Source organism: Saccopteryx bilineata, chromosome 2, assembly GCF_036850765.1.
Source record: "Saccopteryx bilineata isolate mSacBil1 chromosome 2, mSacBil1_pri_phased_curated, whole genome shotgun sequence".
NCBI lineage: Eukaryota > Metazoa > Chordata > Mammalia > Chiroptera > Emballonuridae > Saccopteryx > Saccopteryx bilineata.
The window spans coordinates 45,108,424-45,132,871 of record NC_089491.1 but is presented as its reverse complement, the minus strand read 5'-3'; the positions used below and the strand labels follow the sequence as shown (position 1 = coordinate 45,132,871).

Here is a 24,448-nt window from a genome sequence, read left to right as displayed (position 1 = left end):
AATAACTGCTGGCAGCACACCGGTCAAATCATTTCCTACTTTCAAAAATTATTTACAATGAAACCAAAGGATATGAAAGCTCCTCAGGTAAAAGATACCATCTCAGTTGATCAAAGAAAGCACAGACACCACACACATTTAAAATACCAGTTGGCTTTTCAGTGGTACTTTGAGATGCGTCAACACCCAAATCGCTACCAGAATCAGGTTGAGAACACAGCTGAATAGAATCTGAGGCTCACAGGCGTTCACACCAGGCGGTGTTTCACCTGTACTTCTAGTGCATGTGGAAGCCCTGTCCACATCCAGCCATGCTACACACCCAGCCCACCAGCCTCATTTCTCGGAGCTGCTGCTTCTCAGGTTCTCTGCATTTCCACTTGCTACCAATGGGGTTCTGATTTCATCTGTAAGGAAACCCAGAAGTTTTATCTCCAGAAACTCCCTTTAGGTGTCTTGGCCTTGTGGGAACCTGCCCAACTACTGAGGGAGACCGATACCACTGAGTGCCACCAGGAACCCTGCCTCTCACATCCAGTTCTTTGTGACAACATGATTTCATGGGTTCTCATTACGTTCCCTTCGACGAAGAAGAGAATCAACATTTTCCAGGACGGCTTGTGTAACTTTGTTTCTCTATTTTGATTTCTTACCTCTATCATATCTACCCATTCTCGAACATTCAGAAAGCTTTTCTCACACGTAACGTCATACAGCAGCAAAACACCATCTGCTCGTCGGAAGTAGGACTTGGCAATACTTCGAAATCTGGAAAAAAGAAAAGCACTGAAGTCATGATTCTAACCAGTCTGGTAGGTGCTGCTTCATTCTTCTTCTCTTTTATACTCACTATTTTCTATCTTCTCAAATAAGCCCCAATTGAGAAAAATATAATTATAACAGATCACTGGAAAACAGCCACCACTGAGGTCCAGAACGACCCAGTGAAAGGTAATGGGATGAGAATCTGGGATGCCGATTTTAAAAAGCCCATCATTTTCACAAAAAACAATCCCAAGAGTGTTTACAAATCCCAAAACATAACCAGGACAAGGCTGACTGTGCCATTTCTAAAAATCCCAGGCTCAGAAAAAACCTACCAGAACCCACGAGTGGGACACAAGAGTGGAAGAAAGTGCGCATGAGAGAGGCACGAGCTTCCGGGAGTGAGCAGGGCAGAGGAAGAACAATGTGGAGCCCCACACCACGCAGAAGCTTTGCTTACACAGAGGTGAGGGGCTCACAGGGGAAGAGCATACTATAGAACACTCTTAATCTAAACCATGTGCAATATTTTATATTGTCTTAAATCGGGCCATGTAAGACACAAGTTATTGATATTTTTGAAATGTTGAAACTGTCACTCTGCTAGAGATATGAGTTCCACCTGGGCAGGTATTTGTACCAGCCTAAATAGCACCTGGTACAGAGCTTGGTAGGCAGCCCATACGTACTTGTTGAACAACTGGATTCTGCTCCCAAAGAGCTGAACAACACTAAAACCTATATGTAAAGCTTCTTGTCATTGGCAATAAATGCAGGATAAGGAACTGTTACCAGACACACATCGCCTATTTAGTTTGTGCCTCTGCCCTTAAATCAAGGGCAACTAACAGCTATTTTTTATTGTGCCCTAATTAGTAGCCCCTCACACTGTCAGTGCATTCACAGGTGTGGTCTCCCCTAAATTCTCTTCCTAGGAAAGGGCACTCTCTTTTTCCCAACTGAACAGGAGCTCAAGGAAAGTTTAGGATCCTTTCACACAACTGATAGATAAGGAAAGGAGGTAGGGAAGTGGAAAAAACTGAGTACAGTGGTACCTTGAGATACGAGCAGACTAACATAGATTTTTTTAAGATACGAGCTGTGACTCTGTACATGGTTTTGTTCGAGAACTGAGCGAAATTCCGAGATACGAGTCATGATTCAAGAAGCTGCTGCTAGTTGGTGTGTTGGCGCACGGATCCAGTATCGGCAGCACAACACCAGCATCTCGTTCTTTCTCACATGTTACATGCAGAATCAAGTCGAATCTCGTGCACTGTATTCGTTCTTGTATCATTTTTGTATTTTTTACTAACTTTTTTTGTGTGCTATCATGGGGGCAAAGAAAGTGAGTGTAAAGGACAGTGGTGAGAAGAAGAAGAGAATGATGTCAATAGAAGCAAGAAATAATAGTAAAACAGGAGCGTGGTGTATGAGTGATTGAACTGGCAAGGCTGTACGACCGCAATACATCTACAATTTGTATCATCCCTAAACAAAAGGATGCCATCAAAAGCACAAATCCAGGAAAGGAACTGCAATTCTGTCCCAATTAAGGACAAATATCCATGATGAAATGAAGAAGCTTCTGCTGGTGTGGGTGAAAGAGAAAGAGCTGGCAGGAGATACAGTGATGGAGACTGTAATATGCAAAAAGGCACATATTATTTATGGCAACTTGAAGAAGAAAGAACTATCAATCTCAAAAGAGGCAGCAGAAGATACGTTCAAGGCAAGTCATGGCTGGTTTGAAAATCTGAAGAAGAGATCAGGCCTCCACTCGCTGGTGAGGCATGGTGAAGCTGTGAGTGCTGATGTTAAGGCAGCTGAGGAGTACATCACACGTATTGCTGCGCTTATCGCAAAGGAAGGCTACATCCCCCAGCAAGTGTTCAACTGTGACAAAACAGGATTGTTTTGGAAAAAAATGCCCCAGAGGACTTTCATCACAGCAGAGCAGAATAAGCTGCCAGGTCATGAACCCATGAAGGACCATCTAACCCTTGCATTGTGTGCAAATGCTAGTGGTGACTGTAAAGTAAAGCCACTGCTAGTGTATCATTCCATAAATCCTCGAGCCTTTAAGACTCACAACATTCTTAAAAAAAAACAACTGCAGGTTAGGTGTTGTGCCAACGCTAGGGCATGGGTTACAAGGCAGTTTTTTATTGAATGGGTAAATCTCGTCTTTGGTCCTGCAGCGAAGAAATATCTTCAAGAAAATAAACTCCTGATGAAAGCATTACTATCCTTGAAAATGCTCCAGCCCACCCACCTGGTCTTGAAGATGAGATTCTCGATGAGTTCAAATTTGTGAAAGTCCTCTACCTCCTACCCAACACGACTTCAATCTTGCAACCTATGGATCAGCAGGTCATTTACAACTTTAAAAAGCTTTACACAAAGCACTTTTTTGCGGCTGCTTTGAGGTGACTGAGAATACAATTCTAACACTTTGAGAGTTTTGGAAAGACCACTACAACATCATGATATTTATGCATTATCGACTTGGCATGGCAGAGGTTATAAGAAGAACCTTGAACTCAGCATGGAAAAAGTTATGGCCTGATGTTGCAGACAGGGACTTCGAAGGATTCGAGCCAGAGACTGAGACCGAGGTAGAAGCATTGGAGGAGATTGTGTACCTTGGAAAGTCGATGGGTCTGGAGGTAGATGAGGGTGACGTAAACTAGCTCGTTGAGGAAAATGAGGAGGAACTCAAACTGAGGAGTTGAAGGAGCTACAGATGATGCAACATATGGAGCTTCTGCAAGAGATTAGTAGTGAGGAGGAGGTAGAGTCGGAGGAAGTGATTTGTACAAGTGAAATTAAAGACGTGCTGGCAATGTGGGGGAAGCTTTCAAGTTTCACTGAAAAGAAACACCCAGAAAAAGTTTCAACTGGTCGTGTTTCAGCATTTTTTAATGACACTTGTTTGTCACATTTCTGTAACATTTTAAAAAGCAGGCAAAAGCAAACCTGTTTGGATAGATTTTTATTCAAAAGTCCTGCAAGTGGAAGTGCCAAAAGTGCAGCCAAAAAGGCAAAAACAGGTGATGATTAAATAAAAAATACATAATGTTAAGCTTAGGTTAAGTTTAAAGTTAAGAAAGTGCATTTTTTTACAATTAAGCTTTTGTGGTTTCATTTTAAGTAAAGAAAGTGCAGTTTTAGTTGTGTTTAAAGTAAAGGAAACGCAGTTTTAGTTTACATTTAGTGTTAAGAAAGTGCACTTTTAGTTTACATTCAGTGTTAAGAAAGTGCAGTTTTAGTTTATGTGTCTACAGTGCCTGCATCCCTTCCTCCCTCCCTTTTCCTCCGCCATTCACCTCCGTTAGCCGCACTCGTCTGTCTCCAAGGTAAGAATACAGTACTTTTACTCCAGGTAAGAATAACACTTTTTATCGATATTTTATTTCATATATTTTGTTATGCATTGGTAAAGTATACATGTGTGTTTCTTAATTAAAAACATGTCTTTTTTCATAATTTAGGATGGTTTGGGGATGTTTCACAGGGCTGGAATGCATTAAATCTATCTCAGTTATTTTAAATGGGAGAAATTTGTTTGATATGTGAGTTGACTGACTTACGAGCTCGGTTACAAGAATAAATTAAACTCGTATCTCAAGGTACCACTGTATTCTTGAAATTCTAATGTATCATATAACTATACTGTGTAAATATATAATTATAAGTGTAAAAACCACAGTGCGTGCTACAAAGCTGGCCTGTGCCAGCCTGCGCAGAGCCCCAAGCATCGTGGACAGCACTTGCCTCTCCTGACCGGCCGTATCCCACAGCTGCAGAACCGTCCGCTCTCCATCGACAAGGAGAGTTTTCATTTGGAAATCAACTCCTGGAAAGGAATATAATAGAACATGAAAAACATGTTGTAAATAATTCCACTGGTTTTTACTTTCAAGCACTCTTTAGATGAGATAGAAGCCAGTAAGCCAAAGAGCCCAGTGAGGTAAAGAAAAATCAGCATGGCCTCCACAGAGAGTGATCTTCACATGCTAATTGTAAGTCAAACCCCACGTGGGCACACAAACGCACCATCTGCATGTTGGCGGACTCGGGAAAGATTTAGTCTATGGACAAAGGGAAAAGCTGTGTTCTATTTGTCCGTGTAGTTAGATGAACTCAGTTATACTTGTGTGTCCTGCATGTACATACATGTGTGTATGTGTATGGGTATATATTCATGTTTATATGTGTCCAAGTATATATGGATATGATATGTATATATGCCATGCTCTCTAGCAACTGAACCAGAAACTGTAGTCTTTTTATGAATCAAATTAAAGTGAACTTTTTATTTTGTTATCTTGAGTGGCCTAACAAAGAACCAGAAATTTACAAAGATGCCCTCTGTAAAGAAGATAACTGATCTTTCCTAAATTTCTGGTTATCAAAATATGAATACTTCAGATAAAGAAAAAAAATAAATGATAATCTGCATATATTCAACTCTTTTTAGTGATTATACAAATTTGAGAAATCAAGATACTCCCCCTTCCTTGTTCTGGGAGGCAGTGCTCCTGATCCCCCATAAAGGAAGCAGACCTGTAGCAATGATTCTGACCACAGTGACCAACCAGCCGTCAACACTGTCACTCTACCAGCATCAAATGGCATCTTATTAGAAAAGCTCTCCCTGGCTGCCCTAGGTAAATGTGTACTTCTCCTTAAAGCGCAGATATATATTTTTTTAATTTGTTTTTCACCCATTTCCCTCCTTTGGGATGTAAGTTCCTTGTGAGCTGAGATATAGTTCACTCTCTTCACTGTGCATCCTGAGCACCTATAACAACATCTGGTCACAGGAGGACTCAAGAAATGTGTGCTGAATAAACAAACCTGTCATTGGTGCTGGCCAATGGCTCAGTGGGAAGAGCATCAGGCCAGCATATGGATATCCTAAGTTCAATTCCGAGTCAGGGCACACAGGAGAAGCAACCATCTGCTTCCCTCCCACCCCCCTTTCTCGCCTTCTTCTCCTCCCACAACCAGTGGCTCAGATGGTTCAAGCTTGGCCTTAGGTGCTAAAGAAAGCTTGGTTAGTCTGAGCACTTCAGCCTCAGGTGCTAAACATAGCTTGGTACTCAAGCATTGACCCCAGACAGGGTTGCCAGGTGGTCCCAGTCAGGGTGCATGCAGGAGTCTGTCTGTCTTACTATCTTCCTTCCTCTCACCTAAAAAAAAAAAAAAAAAAGTGAATCTGTCATTGCAGGCTCTAAACTTGATCTGGTTCATCTGATTTTCTGAGTATACACCCCTGTCCTTTGTCAGTCTTCCTTTCTTAAGCTGGGCCTTAGCAAAAACAGAAAGAGACCATTCTATAGACCAGGACACACACACACGCACACACACACACACAAGCACACACACACATCCCTAAATATATGGCAGGGGAGGGAGAGAGAGAGAATGAGATTGATCTGTCTATCTGTGTATATAACACCTAAAGAAAATAAAATCTAGCTGAAGGTTATTTCCCCAGTACTTTCTGGAAACATACCCAAGGTAGCACTTGTGTTTCCTCGAAATTCATTCTTGCAAAGTCTCATGAGGAAACTGGACTTGCCCACTGCGGCGTCCCCAGCAAGCACAATCTTGTAAGCCTTTTGTGAGCTGGAAGATTTGTCGTCATCCACCATGTCTGTCTGGGGGGGGGGGGGAGGGGAAGCCACAGTGGGTGACGAGAAGTGCACCGGTTTTCTTCCTCTTAAGGCTCATAGCACAGAAAATCATTTCTGTTCTTGAATAAAAGCTGTCTTAGAACTACCTACCTGGGGTGAAAGTGCCAACATGGGCTTTCTGGAAAAACCAGCGACGCTGCCTTCACCAACAGACCCCCGGGGCTTCCAATCCAGGACAGAAGCCAGGCCCTCCGAACCATATGCCTCTTCTTCCCTTATATCAGGAACCTGTTATAAAAAAAAAAGCTGTTCAAAATCCAAGTCTCTCATTACACGTCTATATCAGAGATCAAAGAGGAGAAAATAGCTGAATCTATAGTCATTGCTGTAATGAAATAGTGGCCAACAGCAATCTATGAGAATTTCTCCGGAATTCGATGGAGAAAGAAAATAAACACTCTGCCTATGTTTCATATTTATAACCTTTAAAAAGGATTCCCATGTCAATCACAGTCAAACAGAGTGACAGATCTCTATCAAAGATGAGGCCTAGGAGAGGAGTGACTTCTGGGACTTACGTCTGTGTCTGAAGCATCACCCGCAAAGCTCTCCTGCGTGCCATGAGACCTCTGAAATGCCCTCTGGGGTTTGTATTCCACTTCCGAGTCGTACTCGTTGGAATCGCGCAAGGTGGACAAGCCACTGTCGAAGCAGCTCTCGGGCAGGCTGTCAACTTCACAATTCATCCTCTGCATGGGATCACAGAGGGCCAGGGAGTCACAGTCCTCATCCACATAGGATGAGCGAGATGACCTGGGATAAAGAAAACTGCTTTACCGCAGGGCTCACCACACTCAAGACCACCCAGGCTAGAGTGAGACAGGATGGATTCAAGACCAATGTTCTCACTTTTGCCAAGAGCCACAATGTATTCCGTAATTAAGCATCAGGGGAAAAAAATGTTCAAAGCCATATCAGTTCATTCTATGTAATGATCAATTATGATAAAGACACTCGAGCATTGGATGTGAAAGAGATCAGGCTGCGACATCTGTCACCCCATTGATTGCCAGGGTTGATTGGGCTGATCTGGCTGGCTAGGCGTGTGTCCCCTTCCTCCCTCACTGCTCCATGTGCATTCCTCCCGAAGCTGTGCGCTCGGTCGAAGAGGACGAACTTCCCCGATAGAGGAGAGGGCCGTTCTTCAGTGAATGGTATACGAGTAGCTGCTCTCCCCTGCTGGAAACTCCAAACAAGCTCTCAAGACACTCGAGCATTTAAAAAATGAAGCTACTTTTTTAAAATCACCTTTACTTCCTGATACAAAAGTGCTCGAGATCCAAATGCAATCTGAAGTTGCGGTAAGAAAAATACATGTAGAAGATGTGAACCTTTTTGCTCTTACGTGGTCAGACCACATTCTGAACAGTGTGTCTGTTTCAGATAATATCTCTACATAAAAAGGAAGCAGAACACCTGGACGGGAAAGGCAACCATGACGATGTGAAACTCAAAACCCTCAGAGATGAGAAACAGTTCTGTGTCCTCAGCTTAAGTCTTACGTTTCTCTCTTCAAATAACCAAGAGGCTGACCCAAGAAGAACATGTGTTCTCAGGTGGCCCAAGACCAAATAAGGTCTTGGTGAAAATAATAATATGGTGAAAAATGGCGGGCAATGAGAAATGTGTGGTACTGGAATGGTTTGACAGATGAGATGAATTCTCTGCCACTGTGTGCTGACACACAGTCTGGAAAGACCCCTGTAGGAGAGGTTCCACAGATACAGGCTCACACTTCTGACTTCTATGCAGCTTTCCTCTCATGAAACTCAAACAGAAGAATCTGAAGAAACTGCATATTCCCCTATTTACTTTTGCTTTTCTGTTTATTTTTATGAGAATCTAAGTTTATATTGAAAGAAAAGCAATGACTATAATTTATTTAATCACGCTACACACTGAACACAACTCAGGACACATGACCTCACCAGAAAGGGGGGATGGGCAAGGCCATGGGCCTCCAGATAGGACATATGATAAGAGATAGATATGCTTAGAAAAGACAGGGTGATCTCAATATAAAGTATAAGCCATGTGAATAAGAGAAAATATTTTGATGCCTTTAGCCAATGTTTAGTATTAACTAGAAATGTGATTTACCCACCATACTTTGTCTGTGTTGCTCAGTTATGAAGTCTTCCTCGACCTGTTTAGCTAGCTAGGTGTGTGCGTGTATACACATTCTTTTACTATTTCATCATTTATAAAACTCTGCTTCTGAAATTGATTTTAGGTTACTCTGTAAGGAACTAAAAAAAAACCATTCCATTATAATATACTACAAACTACTTCAGATCCATGTCGTTATTGGTTAGAAACAAGTTCAACTGTGGCTAGAGTTCTTAGAAAAACATAAAACTAAAAAGAATTTAAAAGTTAAAATCCAATAAAGGCCACAAGAGTAATAAAATTAAATTTATAATACACTTTTAAGTTTTAATTTTAGCATCAAAAAGAAAGTAAAATGTTAACTTCCTATATCAAACTAATGACACCCCCAAAAGAAATACCAGTCAGACCACAGTATCCCTCCAGTTACTGTTCAAGGAAGAGCACACAAGTGATAGACTCCTGTCACTCTGAGTCACTGGGGTATGATGACTTTGTCCCTTAGAATCTACTGCCCAGGAGCTCTTAGTCATGGTGTGTACTGTTTTCAAAAATAAATCATGATGAAATATCTGGAATAATTATCAGTTATATATCTTTTCCTCAATGTGTTTAACAATGATCTTAAATATCAGTCTAGAAAAATGGCATCACACACACACATTCTTAAAAATAATCTCTATTTCCTAATCCCAGAGCAGCCAGCTGCCTATAAATTAATAAACATTTTAAATTTCTTATTTCACAAATCAGTGGACAATAAAATCATCAGATACGTGGATAGAATTTTCTTAAAAGTGATCCTCAATAGCCAGCCCATTTTGCTATCATCAGGATATTAAGTACATTGTTCTTTAGACCAAAGGTTGCCAGATGAAAAAGGAATCAACTGGAGCAGAAATGCAGAGATGGAAACCTGTAGTTTGTGCATTCTCTTCTGACAAACCAGGACATACTCCAAAAGTAACGTTTTCTTTTTTTTATTCAGTGAGAGGATCCAGGCAGAGAGAGACTCCTGCACCCCAACCGGGATTGACCTGGAGAGCCCACTAGGGGGTGATGCTCTGCCTTATCTGGGGCCACTGCCTTGTTGCTCAACCTAGCTCTGTTTAATGCCTAAGGAAGAGCCCATAGAGCCATCCTCAATGCCCAGGACCAATTCACTTCAATTGAGCCATGGCTGCAGGAGACAAAGGGAGAGGAAGAAAAGTAAGAGGGGGATGGCTAGAGAGCAGATGGGCACTTCTCCTGTGGGCCCTGACCGGGAATCAAACCCAGGACTTTCACATGCCAGGCCGATGCTGTACCACTGAGCAACTGGCCAGATATCAAAAGTAATACTTTAAGTAGCAACACTGGACATATGTGTATGTTCACACATGTATACATACACATACACTTTCAGTTTTTATTGCAAGATCTCAAGTTACAGTAGGGCTAATATTTCACTTCATTTAATTAAAAATAGAGCTAAATTTTCACTTCTGGTAAGCCTTCTGTGACTCCTTCAACACAGCAACTTATAAACATCTACTGGCTTATAGTTACTATAATATTTATTTTAAAGTTTCCTTTCCCTTGAATATAGCTTACGCAGTATTAATGCTGAGACACTGAACATTTGCCAAGAGTCTCAACATCATAAACCACATATACCACATCATATACCATGGTCCAACTGATTTCCCTGAAACTCCTCTTCCTGAGACCACTTCTAAGAAATGGGACAAGATTAGGAATCAGGTAAAGGTGAGCATACATAAAACCACGTCATAATAACATCTTAAGGAGATCACTTTGCCCTGTCTGGAACATTTTTACTTTAATATTTATAAACTTTATGTTTCCGACATATAAAGTAAGAGTAGAAATAGAAATTACTGTCCAAAATATATTCTATTATTTTAATTTACCTCTAAGGAAATATACTTTCAACATTGATCCAGAATTCAAACAAAACATAAGTAACATACCTGTCATAGCCCAGAGGTTGAGAAGGACCATTAAATTTGGGACTGCTCCTAGAAATTGTATTCCCTGGTGATATATTATTTATGCGCTGTAATACATAAGTAATGTTTTGTTACTCCGTGTAAACATTTTATTTATATACACGTTTTTTAAACTGTTAGCACACCAGTTAACTTCTAATGTAATTAAAAGTCTGATATCCTATGTGAGCAAATGTGAGTACAGAAATCAAGGGAAAAACACGCAAAAAACTGCATATGGTACTTCCTCCTCATTGTGTCGTAAGTCTAAACCAAGGGTCCCCAAACCTTTTACACAGGGGGCCAGTTCACTGTCCCCAGACCATTGGAGGGCTGCCACATACAGTGTTCCTCTCACTGACCACCAATGAAAGAGGTGCCCCTTCCGGAAGTGCAGTGGGGACCGAATAAAAGGTCTCAGGGGGCCGCATGCGGCCCGTGGGCTGTAGGTTGCAGACACCTGGCGGACGCCTGGACTCTAAACCTACCACATAAGTCATAAAGGGGCACCCAGTTCCCTAGATCTGCCAGAACCATGCAATACCAACTTCTTCTCATTTGTTTCTTCCTGAATCATAATTTGGCATAGTGACATTCTTTCAAACCCAAAGCTACAGCACTGGGCCCCCCGACTTGAAGCTGACCCCCACCAGTGGATGAAGAGATTTTGAGGCACACAGAGTCTGGGGAAGGTCCTCAAAATCCCAGTGGTGGCTTAGTGTGTTTGCATAGGAGAGTCTGAAATCTGAGGCCCCCACTCTGAGACTCTCACTGCCGTAAAGAACACTCACTGTGTGTGAACACACTCCTCTATCAGAAGCACCCCTCCCCCCTCTCAGATGGGCAGGGTTGCATGTGTACATCTGCAGGGCTGCCCACTTCTGCTCTTCCTGCTGTCTGTGCACATCTTCACTATCCACTACCCCATCAACTCTGCCAGGACCCGGGTCGCACCTTGCACGTCTCTCTCTGGTTCCCCCGACTATCTAACAAAAGCTAGTCAACCTGCAGGCCTTCTTTTTCTCAGAGAAGAACCACATTTGTTTTTAAATTTGTGACAGTTGTGCCCCAGTTTATTCTATGGAATAGCTTCTCATGATCGTAAGTTCTCTCCTAATAAAATACAAGATTTTCATCGAAATACTCTACCACAACCAGAGCAACACGTTTAGAAAATTCTACTGCACACCAAGGATCTGTTGAACTTGCTGTAAGTGTTTTCGAGAGCACTCCTCAGGCCGTCATTACTGTCGTGCAGCTTCCGGTTAGCTGTTCTGCAGAGTAAGGAAATACAACAGAGAAATCGATATAAAAACGTGTTAGTGGGGGCAAATGTCACCACTTATTTCTCAGGCTGTGATGTTCAGAACATGGAATGACCACCTCTTGCAACTTTCTCCCTCTTCCCTTCACACCTCATAAACTGAGATCTAAATGCATTACAGGAAGCACAACCTCATGGGTGTGTCACCTCTCTGTGAGACCCCACGGCATGTAGGAAGGGTTAGCTGTCCTGTGGGACTGCTCTGCCCTCCTGCAGCCCCATCCTTGGAATAGGTTTCAGGCAGGTCTCTGCTCCCAAAACGCTGGGGCCAGCCGGCAGGACAATCGCTCTCTGACCCCTGCACGCAGCCTGGCTGTGGGTGTGGTGTGTGCCACACTCCTTCCTTACTAGTCCTGCATCCCCCTCCTGGTCAGGTGCTGGGACACCAGGCACAACCATGTACCAATTAAAGGCTCTGATGTTGACTCAGGTTTCAAATCCAACTCAGGCGTGTCCTCCCACATGATGGACAGGAGCTTTTCACCTGTCAGAGCCTCAGCAACCTCCTCTATGAGGTGAGGACAATAACAAAGCCTCTGGCATGGAGAGTAGCTAATCATGCCCCACTGAAGGCTTCTTCATCCCTATGCCCTCAGCTTACTCGATGCTTCTGCTGGGAACACTTCCTGGACCTTCCTGCTTAGGCCAAAGTTCTCTTTGGTACGCATCCCTTCCCTTTGCCCACTTCTCTCATTCAGCATTTTATAATTCCATGATGTCTGATCAGGTTCTCCTCTTCCCTAGACTAACCCCATTAGGAGAAAGACTTTTTTCCTACTACTTGCCACTCTACCCTCAGCTCCCAGCACACCCTGCCCATAAAAGGTGGTGAGTGAAGATTTGCTAAATGAATGAATCAATCAATCAATAGGATTATGACATCAACTCTGTAATTGCCACAGGTGAGACTTAATAACCATTCCAGGATGGTGAGACAAATTTGTCAAGCCTGATCTTACTCCATTTGGGGGAAGTGAAAGCAGCAGAAAATACTGCGTGGGAGGAAAAGAGAGAAAGTGAGGGAGAGGGCGATTGTGTGAGGGAGGGCCTCAGAGGCTGGAATTACCGCAGCTCCGCTGTGAAGCTGACAGACCAGGTATAATATTTCCAAAAGGGTTTTTACAAAAACCCAAGAGAAGTACACCTCTGACCAAGCACCATAAGTTGTGAAAGAATGATCACGTACGCCTGGTGCTGCGATGAGACCACCAAGAGACACCTGACCACCTCTCAGCTGAGCTGCAGAGGCAGCCGTGAACGCCAGGGCCATCACTCTCCACAGAAGTGTAATAGAGACACAGGGCATGGAGCACCTGACTTGCAAGGACTTTTAGAGAATTATGCTCTGGGGCCTGGATGTGAATAGTTGATTTAGGATTAGAAGCGTCAGACAGCTAAGAGGTTGTTCTAAATGCAGCACAGCTAGAGGACATATGCATACACACGGGAACCCCTATTAGGATACAGCGACTTGTGTTACATGTGGCACTTGTTTTATTAACAACAACAACAACAACAACAACAGAAGTAAAATGTAAATGAAATGAGCAGTTTATATGAGAACTTACTGGAGTATTTCAATCTGCCTCTCAAGACTACTTCGATCTTCCGTGTACTCTCGGATTATTTCCAGATCCCTGTAAAATGGTTTTATGTTGAGTGAGAATCAGGTGTTCAGTCTTCCCTTACCCAAAACCGCCAATCTGCAACTCCTTTTCACCTTTTCTAGGACACGTGTCCTTACCCATTCCTGTCTGGGCTCCCACCTGGCCCCTCCCCCGTCAGCAGCCCCTCTCCTCCAGGGACTCCACAAACACGCCCACACTCTCTGCTTTCTTGTGCAAGGTGCTGCTCCACCTCATCGCCCACTCAGCACCCACCAGCCTTACACCCCCACCACTGGCCTGGCTCTGCTCCTCACTGGGAATGAACCGCTGCCCTTCTGCTGAGTACCCTCTCCCCACCTTCCTCTCCTTCTAACCCTGCTCTGCCCATTCGAACCCTTACACAATCCCACCCCGTTATTATCTTTCTCCTGGTTCCTTCTCTCCTTGCCTCGCCCCTACTCCAACTCCCCCCTCTCCTCCCTGCACCACAGAGGAATCCACAGGACAGGGCCCAGCTGTCTCCATGCACGGTATGTTCTCACAGGCTGACTCCTCCCTCGGCTACTTCACTGTGAAGCCCTGGCCTCATCCTCAAAGGTCATGCTGAGCAGCAGTCACTCATCTCCAGCCCATACTCCACCTCGGCCATTTCTAAGCAACAAACCCCCTCACTAGCTTTCAAAATGCTCATGATATTACATTCTAATCTTAAACTAGCTTTCCAACATTTTTTTTTTTTTTCTGAAGCTGGAAACGGGGAGAGACAGTCAGACAGACTCCCGCATGCGCCCGACCGGGATCCACCCGGCACGCCCACCAGGGGCGACGCTCTGCCCACCAGGGGGCGATGCTCTGCCCCTCCGGGGCGTCGCTCTGTTGCGACCAGAGCCACTCTAGCGCCTGGGGCAGAGGCCAAGGAGCCATCCCCAGCGCCCGGGCCATCTTTGCTCCAATGGAGCCTTGGCTGCGGGAGGGGAAGAGAGAGACAGAGAGGAAGGAGGGGGTGGGGGTGGAGAAGCAAATGTGCGCCTCTCCTATGTGCCCTGGCCGGGAATCGAACCCGGGTCCCCTGCACGCCAGGCCGACGCTCTACCGCTGAGCCAACCGGCCAGGGCCCATTTTATTTTTTTAACTTTTACTTTTCCATTCAAAATATCATTTTTTTTACCCAGTGGTATGATCACTCCTCCCCAAATGAGTCTTATCTGTCCCAAACATCTGGATTCTGCGCTGGTCACCGCCTGACCTGGGACATCTCTGGACTCTCTCCTCCCATCTGTGAAGTGGGGATAAGGACAGTCCGTCTCACAGGATACCCTGTGGACTGAAGGAGTGAATACTAACTAGGCACTGAGGACAGGGCCTGGCAGATGGCGCCTGTGTTACTGCTGATGTTGCCTCTGCTCCCCTTGAGCAACACAAACCTATTCCCCTCCCAAGGTCACCTTGAGCGTTTCCTCTTTAGTCAAGTTCTTCACCTCTTCTGAACTAAAAGCACAGGTTTTCTACCATCACGTGGCAATGAGGCCCACCTGCGCACTGCTGGTGGTATTGCTTCTGACAATGTACAGCTCTATGTCAACTCTGTCATCTTTTAGCTTTTTATCCTCCTCAACTAAATCTGAAGTTCTCAAAGAGCAGAGACTACAACTGTCCTTTTTTATACATTCCACACTCAACACTCCTCATGTAGTTCAAGGACCTGCTGAATAAATGTTTCACTGCTTTCCATTACAGGACCTTGATTCTGATAAAAATTTGCAAACAAACAAATAAAAAATGTTATGTTTTCCCAAGTGTACACATGTGTATATACATACATGCATATACTATAGATGCATTTCATATGCATATATGTATAGATACATTAATATGCAAATGTGTATGCTTGTGTATATATTTTATATTTCACACATATCCATTTTTGCATATCTATATATATATAGTCTTGTGTGTGTGTGTATATATATATATATAAATATATATCTCCATGTGTGTGTTATGCCTTCTGTTACTAATGCCATACAGCAAAACTAAAGCATAGTAAAATAAAATTACTTGTCTAAGATAGCTAATTTTCCCTATGTTGAAGGACCAATATTCCTATCTTCGAAGCCCTTTAATTAGCACTGACTCTTGACATGTTAGAAATATTCTTCTGCTCCAGGTTAACTCAAGTATTTTTAAGCCGTGCACTGTCCTACCTGGTCAATAATTAAACTAACTAATCTGTTTGCATAAAAAATTAGACACAGCCTGACCAGGCGGTGGCGCAGTGGATAGAGTGTCAGACTGGGATGCGGAGGACCCAGGTTCGAGACCCCGAGGTCGCCAGCTTCAGCGTGGGCTCATCTGGCTTGAGCAAAGCTCACCAGCTTGAACCCAAGGTCCCTGGCTCCAGCAAGGGGTTACTCAGTCTGCTGTAGCCCCACGGTCAAGGCACATATGAGAAAGCAATCAATGAGCAACTAAGGTGTCACAATGAAAATCTGATGATTGATGCTTCTCATCTCTCTTCGTCTGTCCCTCTCTCTGACTCTCTCTGTCCTTGTAAAAAAAAAAAAAAAATTAGACACAAAAATTACTAGAAAAGCCAATATGAACATAAACTCTTTAGAAAGCAATGTATCAGTAAAGTTAATCCATAAGCCTTTCTTGTTACACAGCTGAGCATGGAATCCCATGTATGGTTACCAAAATGAACATTCCACTCAAACTAAAACAATCAAATGTGAAGTTTCTTACCTTTCAGAATTCAGACTCTGATCAGCATAATCACTTTTCAAAGCATCTAATTCACTCTGAAGAAAGGCTATGTTTGTCTGGGCTTCTAAAAGATCTTTCTTAACTTTCTGATTTTCCTAGAGAAAAGGAACATTGCAGGTATTAGATTCAGTCTCTTTCACCTGGAGAAATAAAGTCAAGTGGAGTGGAACGTCCCTGCATGAAACTCTCACCCATCCACAGGTCTTCGAATCTCAGTATACAAAGAATTATCAAGTCAAGATAATTTGAAATTATTAAAGCGTCCAAAATCTAAATCCTCAAAGTTGTTCTTTTTATTTTTAATAATTGACATTTGGTTCCAAACTCCAACATTCTTCAGCTTGTTGTCATTATTAACTGTGACATGTTATTGGCAAATTAACTGAGATCAAACATTTAACATCTGTTTACTTAATGAGAGCTATGCACTACTGACAAAACCTCTGTGAAATGAAGAGGAGCTATTACCAGGCAGACTGGCTCCTTTTCACAGTAAATCCTATCAACTAACATTTTTAAGTTTTGCACACAAAAATAAAACAACGTGGTTAGAAATTTTATAATTTTTTTTTAATTTTAAGGAAGTAAGACATTGCCATTTACGATAACATGTACGGACCCTGAGAACATTATATTGAGTGAAATAAGTAAATCAGAAAACTCTAAGAACTGTATAATTTCACACATAAGTGGGATATAAAACTGAGACACATGGACATGGATAAAAGTGAAGTGGTTATGGGGGGGAGATCTAGGAGAGGTGGGTGTGGGGTGAGGGATGTAGAGGAGGGGGGAGGGGAGATCTAGGAGAGGTGGGTGTGGGGGAGAGGGATGTAGAGGAGGGGGAGGGAGGGGAGATCTAGGAGAGGTGGGTGTGGGGAGAGGGATGTAGAGGAGGGGGAGGGGAGATACAGGAGAGGTGGGTGTGGGGGAGAGGGATGCAGAGGAGGGGGAGGGGAGATACAGGAGAGGTGGGTGTGGGGGAGAGGGATGTAGAGGAGGGGGAGAGGAGATATAGGAGAGGTGGGTGTGGGGAGAGGGATGTAGAGGAGGGGGAGGGGAGATCTAGGAGAGGTCGGTGTGGGGAGAGGGATGTAGAGGAGGGGGGAGGGGAGATCTAGGAGAGGTGGGTGTGAGGGAAAGGGATGTAGAGGAGGGGGGAGGGGAGATCTAGGAGAGGTGGGTGTGGGGAGAGTGATGTAGAGGAGGGGGAGGGGAGATCTAGGAGAGGTGGGTGTGGGGGAGAGGGATGTAGAGGAGGAGGGAGGTGGAGATCTAGGAGAGGTGGGTGTGGGGGAGAGGGATGTAGAGGAGGGGGGAGGGGAGATCTAGGAGAGGTGGGTGTGGGGGAGAGGGATGTAGAGGAGGGGGCAGGGGAGATCTAGGAGAGGTGGGTGTGGGGAGAAGGATGTAGAGGAGGGGGAGGGGAGATACAGGAGAGATGGGTGTGGGGAGAGGGATATAGAGGAGGGGGAGGGGAGATCTAGGAGAGGTGGGTGTGGGGGAGAGGGATGTAGAGGAGGAGGGAGGTGGAGATCTAGGAGAGGTGGGTGTGGGGGAGAGGGATGTAGAGGAGGGGGGAGGGGAGATCTAGGAGAGGTGGGTGTGGGGAGAGGGATGTAGAGGAGGGGGAGGGGAGATACAGGAGAGATGGGTGTGGGGAGAGGGATATAGAGGAGGGGGAGGGGAGATCTAGGAGAGGTGGGTGTGGGGGAGAGGGATGTAGAGGAGGAGGGAGGTGGAGATCTAGGAGAGGTGGGTGTGGGGGAGAGGGATGTAGAGGAGGGGGGAGGGGAGATCTAGGAGAGGTGGGTGTGGGGGAGAGGGATGTAGAGGAGGGGGCAGGGGAGATCTAGGAGAGGTGGGTGTGGGGAGAGGGATGTAGAGGAGGGGGAGGGGAGATACAGGAGAGATGGGTGTGGGGAGAGGGATATAGAGGAGGGGGAGGGGAGATCTAGGAGAGGTGGGTGTGGGGGAGAGGGATGTAGAGGAGGGGGAGGGGAGATACAGGAGAGGTGGGTGTGGGGGAGAGGGATGTAGAGGAGGGGGAGGGGAGATCTAGGAGAGGTGGGTGTGGGGGAGAGGGATGTAGAGGAGGGGGAGGGGAGATCTAGGAGAGGTGGGTGTGGGGGAGAGGGATGTAGAGGAGGGGGAGGGGAGATCTAGGAGAGGTGGGTGTGGGGGAGAGGGATGTAGAGGAGGGTGAGGGGAGATCTAGGAGAGGTGGGTGTGGAGGAGAGGGATGTAGAGGAGGGGGAGGGGAGATACAGGATAGGTGGGTGTGGGGGAGAGGGATGTAGAGGAGGGGGAGGGGAGATACAGGAGAGGTGGGTGTGGGGGAGAGGGATGTAGAGGAGGGGGAGGGGAGATCTAGGAGAGGTCGGTGTGGGGAGAGGGATGTAGAGGAGGGGGGAGGGGAGATCTAGGAGAGGTGGGTGTGGGGGAGAGGGATGTAGAGGAGGGGGGAGGGGAGATCTAGGAGAGGTAGGTGTGGGGAGAGGGATGTAGAGGAGGGGGGAGGGGAGATCTAGGAGAGGTGGGTGTGGGGAGAGGGATGTAGAGGAGGGGGGAGGGGAGATCTAGGAAAAGTAGGTGTGGGGAGAGGGATGTAGAGGAGGGGGGAGGGGAGATCTAGGAGAGGTAGGTGTGGAGAGAGTGATGTAGAGGAGGGGGGAGGGGAGATCTAGGAGAGGTAGGTGTGGGGAGAGGGATGTAGAGGAGGGGGGAGGGGAGATCTAGGAGAGGTGGGTGTGGGGAGAGTGATGTAGAGGAGGGGAAGGGGAGATCTAGGAGAGGTAGGTGTGGGGAGAGGGATGTAGAGGAGGGGGGAGGGGAGATCTAGGAGAGGTAGGTGTGGAGAGAGTGATGTAGAGGAGGGGGGAGGGGAGATCTAGGAGAGGTAGGTGTGGGGAGAGGGATGTAGAGGAGGGGGAGGGGAGATCTAGGAGAGGTAGGTGTGGAGAGAGTGATGTAGAGGAGGGGGGAGGGGAGATCTAGGAGAGGTAGGTGTGGGGAGAGGGATGTAGAGGAGGGGGGAGGGGAGATCTAGGAGAGGTGGGTGTGGGGAGAGTGATGTAGAGGAGAGGGAGGGGAGATCTAGGAGAGGTGGGTGTGGAGGAGAGGGATGTAGAGGAGGGGGAGGGGAGATACAGGATAGGTGGGTGTGGGGGAGAGGGATGTAGAGGAGGGGGAGGGGAGATACAGGAGAGGTGGGTGTGGGGGAGAGGGATGTAGAGGAGGGGGAGGGGAGATCTAGGAGAGGTCGGTGTGGAGAGAGTGATGTAGAGGAGGGGGGAGGGGAGATCTAGGAGAGGTAGGTGTGGGGAGAGGGATGTAGAGGAGGGGGGAGGGGAGATCTAGGAGAGGTGGGTGTGGGGAGAGTGATGTAGAGGAGGGGGAGGGGAGATCTAGGAGAGGTAGGTGTGGGGAGAGGGATGTAGAGGAGGGGGGAGGGGAGATCTAGGAGAGGTAGGTGTGGAGAGAGTGATGTAGAGGAGGGGGGAGGGGAGATCTAGGAGAGGTAGGTGTGGGGAGAGGGATGTAGAGGAGGGGGAGGGGAGATCTAGGAGAGGTAGGTGTGGAGAGAGTGATGTAGAGGAGGGGGGAGGGGAGATCTAGGAGAGGTAGGTGTGGGGAGAGGGATGTAGAGGAGGGGGGAGGGGAGATCTAGGAGAGGTGGGTGTGGGGAGAGTGATGTAGAGGAGAGGGAGGGGAGATCTAGGAGAGGTAGGCGTGGGGGAGAGGGATGTAGAAAAGGAGGAGTGGAGGGTGTAAAGAGGGACATATATAAGGTGACAGAAAGTGATTTGACTTTGAGTGATAGGTATACAACATAATCAACAGTTCAAATGCTATAGAAACGTTTACCTGAAACCTATGTACTCTAGTTGATCAATGTCACCCTGTTAAATTTAATTTTCTAAACAAATTCTTTTTAAAAACTTTCCTAAAATTTTTAAAACTTGTAAAAATTTATCTAAGAAAATTTTCTAAAATAAAATTCAAGCAGCTCAAAGTGGTGAACTGAGTACTTGAATTTGTCTTCCCTCCCTTCTGAGACCCCATTAACCTGAAACACGAAAGTAAATAAATCAATGAAAGTATAAAGAATGGAAGAGGGACCCATCTGCAGTTAAGTGACTTAAGCATTTCTGAAAATGGAAACTGGACAGAAACGTGCTGACTAAGGCAGAGAGCAGGGGTAAAGCATGCCCGGAAGATACATGTGGAGGGTTCTGCCTGGAACAGAGGAGAGGCAGCTGGCTATACAGAAGCCCAGAGAATGAGAGCGGAGCTGAATACAAGTTCAACTTATATATTAAGTCACCCGCCCCTCAAGCCCATGCCTGCTCTTACCCTAGGAAAGAACCGCAGATAGCCAGAGTGGACTCCAAAGGCAACCAGACAGGGCTGGCCTTTACCATAAAACACGAATAGCTCATGTAGGTAAGCGGAGGGGGCACAGGGGGTGAAACAGCAGTGGAAAGAGACTTTGCATGGGGCATGCGGGCACGATGCAGTGGGCAGAGGGTGTTATATTGAGTGAGACACTTGAAAAGATGTCAAAACAATAAATTTAAATTAAAATTAAAAAAAAACTGTATGACTCTTACAAGGAAAGGTAAAGCATCCCTCTGAATACCCAGGCCACACCCATTCTGGTAATTGGGGCCCCCCAGCATGACAGCCAGCTTCACACACACAGCTCCTAGGAAGACCCATCACAGGGCGGAGGCCTTGAGGGAAACAGATGCTTTTACCCAGCTGCCCAGAAACCTACCCCAGCTGCTAAAATGATCCGAAATTCCAAGATAACATGGGCAGCAAAGCAATCAATCCAATAAGGACTGAAACTTTGTACACTCTAAAATTAATATGAAGGAGAAAAAAATAATTTCTGTGCATTGGGAAGAATAATTAGGAAGTTATAAAGTATCAGTGATATAAAGATGGCTGATTTTTTGTTTGTTTTTTATTGTTTTGTTTTGTTTTTTACAATAAGAAATAAAGAACCAGGAAATCAAAAAAATATATATGGTCTACCGGAAAGTTCTATCCGTTTCTATCACAACAAGTTTTGACACATAAGCACGTTTATTTGGCGCATGTGTGCCTCTCTATTTTTATCACTTAATGTATACATACTGATGTAGCCAATTAACTAAAACAAAGTTAATTCATGTTAGTCTTATGTGTGAAGCAATAGTATAACCATGGCTACTGATAAAGTTCATTTACGCCACAGTAATTTTTACAAATTTCAACAAGGAAGAAATGCTACAGAAGCATGTAGAAATTTATTGAAAGTGTTTGGTGAAGGTACAGTTTCTGATAGGACATGCAGAAAATGGTTCAGAAAATTCAAAACAGGTGATTTCGACCTTTCTGATAAGCCACGTTCTGGGCGACCATCTTTGATCAATGACAATGTTGTTAAGACCATGTTGGAGCAAGATCCTTTTCTGACAACATTGGAGATCACAGAAAGGCTTAATTCAGCTCAGCAAACCATTTCGGACCATATTCGAAAGATAGGATTGGTGTGGAAATATTCAAGATGGGTGCCACATGAATTAAGTCAGAAGAATTTGTATTTTGTTTTATTCCAAAAACGAATAGAAATTTCCGGTAGACCTTATACAAAAAAAAAAACAAAAAACGCACGACTCTAAGAAAGTCATGATCCAAATACAAAGCCAATTAAGATGTGGCCAGACATGGAACTGATCGTGCATTAAGGAGCTTCATTTGACCATGAGTTTGGGTGGCACAGGGATAATGGCTAGAGAGAAAGGAATGCAATTCTAGCTCATACTATCTCATTTCTTGGCTCCTCAGTGAGAATAAAAGAAATGTTCATTATTGGCTTTCAACTTTTAGAGTTAACCTAAAAACAAAATAAAGAAAACTTCCTCATGGTCATATAACAGTGCAAATGTTATTGGTATTCACAATAGAAAGACTAAAAATATAGTCAGCAGAAGATGGAAAAGGGACTGAAGGAGGAAAGCCAGAGAGAAGAAGGGCAAAGCCATAACGCCTCATCTCATCAAGCCGGGGGACACAGATCAGAGTTGATGCTATAAGAATGCAGGGTTAACTATTGAAAGTTCAAGGCCATGACATTACTGCTTGCAATAAAAAGTAAATGTAAGCATTCACAACAGGTGAGGTATCACTGAGGGAACAGCCTGCATAAATTATATCTTTGATTTGTGAGATTAAAATATGACTTGAAAGGTATTTCAAAGACTTTTCTCATTATAGTATTAATGTCTCTTTGAGCTTCTATTCCTGGAACAGTGAAAGATTAGTATAACTATATTTAGGAAATAGTAGTCTAACAGGAAATGTGACTCTGTAAGTGAGAATGTGATTCTTACCATTGATAAATCATAGATCTGTTTCTTTAGTGCAGCCACATCTTCTTTCTGACTCACATGTTTGGATTGTTCTTCTAGCTGAAAGAGCAAATAAAAGTTGTGTGTTTATAGACATATACCAAATTGATTCAGGTCAGTTTAGTAATATCCTTGCAAATAGAAATGGGAATTCTAGAAGTCTTCAATTTTCAACATTAGAGAACTTTATAAGTCAATAAATTACATATAATCCATAAGAATTCAAAATTTTGATTTAAATAATTTAAACATTTGAAAAATTTTTTAAAACAATTGGAAAGACCTTTAGGGAAACCACTCAACTGTTAAGCAAGCCAATCCTTGCTCTTTCAGTTATGTTGTATATCAGTCTGCACCTCTATATTCACCTAGAACGTTATGAGCACTTAACACTTTCTATCTGGCATTATAATTATTTCTAAATGATCTACCTGTCCTGCCCAGAGTCTTTTTTTTTTTTTTTTTTTTTTTTGCATTTTTCTGAAGCTGGAAACGGGGAGAGACAGTCAGACAGACTCCTGCATGCGCCCGACCGGGATCCACCCGGCACGCCCACCATGGGGCGATGCTCTGCCCACCAGGGAGCGATGCTCTGCCCATCCTGGGCGTCACCATGTCGCTACCAGAGCCACTCTAGCGCCTGAGGCAGAGGCCACAGAGCCATCCCCAGCGCCCGGGCCATCTTTGCTCCAATGGAGCCTTAGCTGCGGGAGGGGAAGAGAGAGACAGAGAGGAAGGCGCGGCGGAGGGGTGGAGAAGCAAATGGGCGCTTCTCCTGTGTGCCCTGGCCAGGAATTGAACCCGGGTCCTCCGCACGCTAGGCCGACGCTCTACCGCTGAGCCAACCGGCCAGGGCCGTCTTTTTTTTTTTTTACAGAGACAGAGAGAGAGAGAGAGAGAGAGTCAAAGAGAGGGATAGATAGGGACAGACAGACAGGAACGGAGAGAGATGAGAATCAGTTTGATGAGAATCATCAATCATCAGTTTTTCGTTGTGACACCTTAGTTGTTCATTGATTGCCTTCTCATATGTGCCTTGACCACGGGCCATCAGCAGACCAAGCAACCCCTTGCTCAAGCCAGCAACCTTGGGTCCAAGCTGGTGAGCTTTGCTCAAGCTGGCGACCTTGGGGTCTCGAACCTGGGTCCTCCGCATCCCAGTCCAACACTCTATCCACTGTGCCACTGTCTGGACAGTCAGAGTCTAATATTTTTAAGAATAAAGTTAGTGTCATTTTCACCTATATTTTCTTCACAGCGATTTCAGGAAATTCTTATTGAATGACTGAAATCAATAAAATTTAAGTATGATGAGAAGGTAGAGACACATGCAAACAAAATTAGAGAAATATATACACTACACAAGCTTTGCTTCCCAGTTGGCTCATTAGTATTTCCAGGCTAAGTTGGCTCAGGAGAATTTATAACCTAAACAACAAAAATGTCTTCAATAAAAATAGGTTACACCCCATGGGAAATGTGAGGATTTGTGTGTGTCCATTAATTGAATATTTACACACTGATCAAAATGTATATTTCATTTCATTATGTCTAAGTCAAAATCCAAGTACTCTGACACTGGACTTGATCTTGCCAGAAGTTCTCACACAACTGTGTCATGACCGCACATGCTGACTGTAACTGAAACGAACTGCTGAGTTTTGAGAGGCACGCCAAGTTCAGGGAAGAGGAACTGTGGCATCACTAATTTCTCAGGATCAATGACATACGGTAACAGCCATTATAACAACTTTGTAAACTCTTCTGCAGATCTTCTCAG

At 44.7% G+C, this 24,448-nt stretch overlaps 1 protein-coding gene across 2 annotated transcripts in view; it reads right to left on the bottom strand.

The window, feature by feature from the left end:
• RASEF (RAS and EF-hand domain containing) overlaps window positions 1-24,448 on the bottom strand; it is an 80,842-nt gene that overhangs the window by 22,496 nt on the left and 33,898 nt on the right. For both annotated transcript variants that reach the window (XM_066257021.1, XM_066257020.1), the window contains 10 exons: window positions 22,651-22,728; window positions 16,247-16,362; window positions 13,463-13,531; window positions 11,760-11,844; window positions 10,553-10,638; window positions 6,989-7,223; window positions 6,561-6,698; window positions 6,290-6,434; window positions 4,543-4,624; window positions 654-768 (listed from right to left, as the gene is read on the bottom strand). In XM_066257021.1, coding sequence (XP_066113118.1) covers window positions 654-768; window positions 4,543-4,624; window positions 6,290-6,434; window positions 6,561-6,698; window positions 6,989-7,223; window positions 10,553-10,638; window positions 11,760-11,844; window positions 13,463-13,531; window positions 16,247-16,362; window positions 22,651-22,728 — 1,149 coding nt within the window. The remainder of the gene's footprint in view (window positions 1-653; window positions 769-4,542; window positions 4,625-6,289; window positions 6,435-6,560; window positions 6,699-6,988; window positions 7,224-10,552; window positions 10,639-11,759; window positions 11,845-13,462; window positions 13,532-16,246; window positions 16,363-22,650; window positions 22,729-24,448) is intronic.